Consider the following 6,378-nt stretch of genomic DNA (forward strand, 5'->3'; position numbering starts at 1 on the left):
CGTATTCGGTGGCTCGCAAGTACGGCAAAAAACAGCAAGTTGTTGGCCTATGCAGGCCTGTACTGGCCGCAATGTATGCAAAACAACAACAATATTTTCTCTACCTCGGCCAGCATAGTTATGCTGGCCAACCACATCGGTCAGTAAAAAAAAAATGTTACCAACGCAATAAGCGAACTATTGTGAACCTTCATTGAAAATTCCAACGAATAGTGCAATCAAATGTCAAAAATTGAGGAAATAAAAATTCAAACAGAATTCAAAAATTTGAAAAATCTTGAAAAGTAACGAAGAAATAATAAGAATGGAGAAATCGTAAGTATTAAGCACATTGAATTTTTTATTATGTTAGTTATTACCAAGTAATATTTATTTTATTTCATTTAATTTGTAGTTTACATATGTAAAATTAATAAACAAACATTATTTTTGAAGTTTTTCTAAAAATTTTTTTATAGAAATACACCCAAACTATGGACCACAAAGGAAACGAAATGTTTTCTAGAGTGCTACTTGACACGAAAGGAAGAGAATCTTCAGAGGAGGTTGTTGCGGCATTCATAACATTTAAAAATTCCGTGAAACAACTTGCATCCGTCGGCCACTGCAAAACGTTGCTTTCTTCTCCCAATATCGACAGTACCTACAAAAATTTACTTATCTTAGTGTTTTATTTTTAAATTTCCAATATTCTTACCATTCCTTTTAATTCCGTGTTCATTTTATTTTTATAATATTTTTATAAAAATATATTTGATTTATATGCACATATACAAGATTTGCTGTTTGTCAAAACAAAACATTTGACAGATTGCAAACAGTGATGCCAATGACTCGCGTGGCCAACATAGGCCAACATGTATTTTTTTGCCGTACTTGCGAGCCACCGAAAAGGCCTATTATGTAAAATAGCGCAAGCATATATCCAACGCGTTGCTTCGTGAATGCTGTTATTGCTTTTAATTTGCAATTTTAGTTCTTTTAAACTGCTGAATCTCTCTTTTAATAAACCGAAACAATGCTTGTTAAGTTTAACAAACCTAACATATTTTAGCTCGTTTGTAGTTACACTTATGCAGCAAATAAATATTGTAAATATTAAATACATTGTTTACGTTTATAAGTTCAATAGCTTCACATATTGTATTTATGCTTATGCAGCAATATGTGAAATTTAAATTATTATTTTAGTTATCAATAATTGTAAATATTATTATGCTTAGTAAGTAATTCTATACTATATAAGGTAACAATATTGATAATAAAACTCGAGAGCGAAAACAATCGTCTTTCCTTCAAAAACAAAATTTGGTTATTGGTAGATGAGCCTTTTAACCACTATAGCAAGTAAATAAAAATTATTTACTTACTTGGCTAGCGGTTTATGTGCCTGCAAGCCTTTCGTCATAAATACCTGATTATTGGTTTATGTGCCTAATAGTCAGTGTAACGAAGTAAGAAAATACATTATTTGATACCACCTCAGATTACGTGGTATTACATTGGTGACCCCGACGTGATTGGCAAGAGCAACTCAGTGTGAGCCAGCAGCGTTTACAAAAACCTTCATTGAAAACAACTTTTTTCAACGGAAATACAATAACCATGGATCCAAAATCAATATCCACTTTAACTGACCAGCAGGATTCAATTGGTTCAGAGATTGACAGAATCATTCGCAACTTCAAGAAGGACTCACCCAGCAGGAAAACACGTCAATATCTCGAAGATCGTAAAACAACTTTAGAACAGTTATTAGCCGACTTCAAGGCTAATGATGAGCGACTACAACAAGCCGATGTACTAGCAAGAACATCGGAATATTTCACACAAGATTACGGCATGGTAATCATAAATTTGGGTAACAAATATATCACCACAATAACTCAAGAGCTGGAAGCATTACCCATTAAGGCTCAACCATCAACAATAAAGGGGTTGGACCTTCAAATAAATAATGATGTTGAAGCTCCTGAAATAGTATTACCTACTGGTGGTCAAGAGAATGAAATTATTCAGGCATTAACAACAGACGAAATGCAGTGTGTAAATCAATCAATCGTCTCATCCACAATGTGAGACAAGATAACCAGCAACAGGTACCACAATATTTTGCAGTAAAATTAGCTACGCTTACCAAGCTATGGGATCAGGCTGAAGGTTTAAATTTTACTATTCAGGAACGGCAAGACAACCCTCCTGATTGCAATCATTATCTAGCACTGGAACAGTTGGTGCAAGATACAATGGTGGAATGGACTAGTAAGTCGACCAAGATTGAGACATCAATTAGGTCAACTTATCAACCATCGGCTACTTTGCCAACAATATCTCTTCCAAAGTTCAGTGGAGATTATTTGAGTTGGCGACAATTCAGTGATCTGTTTGCACAACTGATACACAATCAAAGAATATCAGACTCACAGAAACTCTGGTATTTGAAAACCAATATTCAAGGCGAATATCAAATATCAGATGCAAATTATGAGACGGCATGGCAATTACTACAAAGTAGATATGAGAATAAAAGAGTTCTAGTATCAGCAGTTTTGCAACTTTTGACAGCTCAAAACTCTTTATATGACCATCCAACAGTCCAAGCCATCAAAAATATGAATGACACAACAAAGGAAAGTCTATGTGAACTTCATAATTTAAATATTGAAACATCAACTTTGGATCCAATTTTAGTACACATACTACTAAAAAAGTTGGATAAAAATACACATTGCAGTTTTGAACAAACTCTTACTAACCCAAGGGAGATGCCCACAATAAAACAATTCTTAGAATTTTTAGAATTGAAATTTCAGTCACTTGAGGCTATAGGTCTACGAGACAATGCAGTATATAAACCCAACAAAAGGATAGCCGTAACTATGGTTTGTTCAGATCTATGTAAAGTTTGTAATACAGATAAACATCCGATCTACTATTGCAAAAAATTCATTGAAATGACTCCTCCTGAACGATTAAATTGGATTCAACGACAAAAACTATGTGTGAATTGTTTCAAATCCGATCATAAAGCAAAGGTTTGTGAAGCTGGATCATGTAAAAAATGTGCCAAGAAGCATAACACTTTGCTTCATTTAGAGCAACAGTCACCTAAACCTTCAAGGGCACCAGCAACAAACACAAAGTCAACCACAACATTGATCAACGCTAATGAATCGCCATCCATAACAGCAACAACTAATGCAAAGTGTACTCGTAATTACGTTCTGCTAGCCACTGCAAAGGTGCGCATTATTGCAAACAATGGACGAACGTGTGATGTTCGTGCCATACTCGACTCAGGGTCTCAAGTGAACCTAGTAACCCAAAGAGTAATCAACAAGTTATCTTTAATTACCACAAATTCAAATCTATCGATCGAAGGTATTGGCCGTCAATTCGGGAACTCAAAATCTCGCGTAAATGTTGAACTGCAGGCTACTAATGGAAGCTTCAGGACGAGACTAGAGGCATTTGTACTGCCACAAATAATATCAGCACAACCGTCACGAGACCTAGATATCTCGGATTGGCAGATCCCACAGAATGTAGAATTAGCAGACCCCAGCTTTAACAGATCTGGAAGAATTGACATGCTAATTGGTGCTGAATTCTATCATACTCTACTTCAACCAGAACAATTGATAATAGGAAAAAATTCGCCACTGTTACAAAATTCGGTTCTAGGTTGGTTGGTGGTTGGTAAGACTAAAACTACAACAGATAATAAACCAACATGCGCTATTATTACAGGAGAAGTTGGTGAAATGTCAGAAATGATAGAACGATTTTGGAAGTTAGATAACCTTGAGACTGCAGAAAGGGTTTTGACTTTATCTGAGAAATGGTGTGAAAATCACTTTACAAATCATGTAAAGACAGGTCACGATGGTCGTTTCATTGTACGCTTACCTTTCCGCGATGATCCCACAACACTTGGTAGATCGCGTGAGATAGCATTCAATCGATTTTGTTCTCTGGAAAGGAAGTTACAAAGGGACCCAAATTTATACAAGGAGTACATAAAGTTCATGGATGACTACGAGTCATTAGGTCACATGGAAAAAGTTTGCCCGAAAGATGTCAAAGAAGCACAATATTTCATTCCTCATCATTGTGTCTTGAAACCTGACAGCACTACAACCAAATTGAGAGTTGTCTTTGATGCATCAGCAAAAACATCAAGCGGTTTAGCACTAAACGATATTTTGCACAAAGGTCCAACAGTGCAAAGTGATCTTTTTTCAATACTGTTGCGTTTTAGAATACACCGGTTTGTATTTACGGCTGATATTGAGAAAATGTACCGGCAAATTCAAGTACATGATGAAGATACAGCACAGCAGCGATAATCTGGAGAAAAAGTGCTGATGATAGTATACATACGGTTACATATGGAACGAAGTCAGCCCCTTATCTTGCAACAAAATGTCTTCAACACCTTGCGAAACATAATATGACCAACTATCCGCTTGGAGCACCTGCATTACTTAATGATTTTTATGTAGATGACTGTTTAAGCGGAACTAACAGCATCATTACCGCCTTAGACACTCAACAACAACTTACGGAACTGCTCAGTAAATCAGGATTTAAGCTGAGAAAATGGTGCTCAAATAATACACGACTCCTACAAAACATTCCGATAGAAGACCAAGAAATCAACCTTGATTTAGATGACTCAGCCATAAAGCCAACAAAAACATTAGGCATTATTTGGCTCCCGAAATCAGACGAATTTTGCGGTAAGGCAGAGATGTCATCAGAGCAACCTATCACGAAGCGGATTGTGGCATCGGACTTAGCTCGAATTTTTGATCCTTTGGGAATTTTTGGCCCCATTACTGTAACAGCTAAAATATTCATACAGGAATTGTGGCAACAAAACTATTCCTGGGATGCGAAACTGTTACCTCAGGCTCAGCTAGAATGGAAGCGTTTTAGAAATGACTTACAAACATTAAATACTGTGAAAGTACCCTGACATATTTTTAATTCGACGGTTCCCTGTTCGATTCAATTACACGTGTTTACGGATGCATCAGAGAAGGCATATGGAGCAGCTATGTACGTGCGAGCAATATATAATGATAAGACAATAACATCGAGACTATTGTGCGCCAAATCTAGAATAGCACCATTAAAGAAACAGACACTACCACGACTAGAACTCTGCGCAGCATTGCTGGGAGTCGAATTAGCAGAAAGAGTTAAACAAGATTTAAAGTATCAAAACGTGCCAACCTACTTTTGGTCCGATTCCAAAATTGTTTTGTCATGGATAATATCTTCATCTGCCTCATTGCACACATTCGTAGCAAATCGTATTAGCAAAATTCAAGAGATGTCACATGCTGATCAATGGCATCATGTGGCGTCAAAGGATAATCCTGCTGACATCATTTCCAGAGGAATAAAAGTTAAAATGTTCAATTATTCACATATATGGTTTTTTGGTCCACTCTTCCTTCATGGACGCAACGAATTTTGGCAACAGCCAAACCTAAAGGCATTTAACATCTCAACTGATATCGAAAGACGACAAGGACATACAGTTAACATTATCATTCAAACGACTGGTTCTGATCACATGATAAATCAAATTGATCATCGAAACTCATTCAGATACCTCCAAAGAACAATTGCTTATGTTCGCCGTGTATTTCATCGCACACAATCACCAACAAGAACACTTTCTCCAAAGGAATTACGAGATGCATTAGACTTCATAATTAAAACTATTCAGGACTCAGAATTTGCAAAGGAAATCTCTGACTTAAAACAATGTAAAGCAATCAACAGTTCGAGTCAACTAAATACTTTAGCACCGTTCATTGACGAACAAGGTGTACTTCGTGTTGGAGGAAGGCTTGAAGCATCAACATTGCCATATGATGCTAAACACCCAATGGTAATTCCTTACAATCACTCAACAGTGAAATTGATGTTCAAAATGAAACATGAAGAAAATTCCCATTGTGCTCCACAATTATTGCTAAGCATAATGAGACAAAACTTCTGGCCGATTAAAGGAAAGATTATGGCGCGAAACATTGTTCACAGCTGTGTCATCTGTTCAAAGGCAAAACCAAAACTGATGGACCAACTCATGGGCAACTTACCGACTGATCGAGTTACTCTGACTAAACCATTTTTTACCACAGGAGTTGATTACTGTGGTCCGATATGGATTCATTATAAAATTAGAGGAAAAAGGCCAACAAAGGCATATTTAGCCGTATTTTGCTGTTTCGCGACTAAGGCTGTTCACCTAGAAGTGGTGAGTGACCTGACAACAGAGGCATTCATAGCCGCTATTCAACGTTTTATCAGCAGAAGAGGAAGATGCCAAACAATTTATAGTGACAATGCGACTAACTT

The 6,378-nt window shown here is 36.6% G+C and overlaps 2 protein-coding genes across 2 annotated transcripts; both read left to right on the forward strand.

Moving 5' to 3' along the window:
- The first annotated feature begins 2,246 nt into the window (after positions 1–2,246).
- On the forward strand, positions 2,247–4,349 carry LOC119664840. Its single transcript, XM_038074214.1, has one exon. The coding sequence runs from the start codon at positions 2,247–2,249 to the stop codon at positions 4,347–4,349; it is 2,103 nt and encodes a 700-aa protein (XP_037930142.1).
- A 713-nt stretch (positions 4,350–5,062) lies between these two features.
- LOC119664841 lies at positions 5,063–6,277 on the forward strand (the record flags this gene model as incomplete). The annotated part of the gene is made up of 1 exon (XM_038074215.1): positions 5,063–6,277. A coding segment is annotated over exon 1 (1,215 nt), but the record flags the coding sequence as incomplete, so codon positions are not given.
- Between the last annotated feature and the right edge of the window lie 101 nt (positions 6,278–6,378).

Source organism: Teleopsis dalmanni, unplaced genomic scaffold, assembly GCF_002237135.1.
Source record: "Teleopsis dalmanni isolate 2A unplaced genomic scaffold, ASM223713v2 unscaffolded_contig_2737, whole genome shotgun sequence".
Lineage (NCBI taxonomy): Eukaryota > Metazoa > Arthropoda > Insecta > Diptera > Diopsidae > Teleopsis > Teleopsis dalmanni.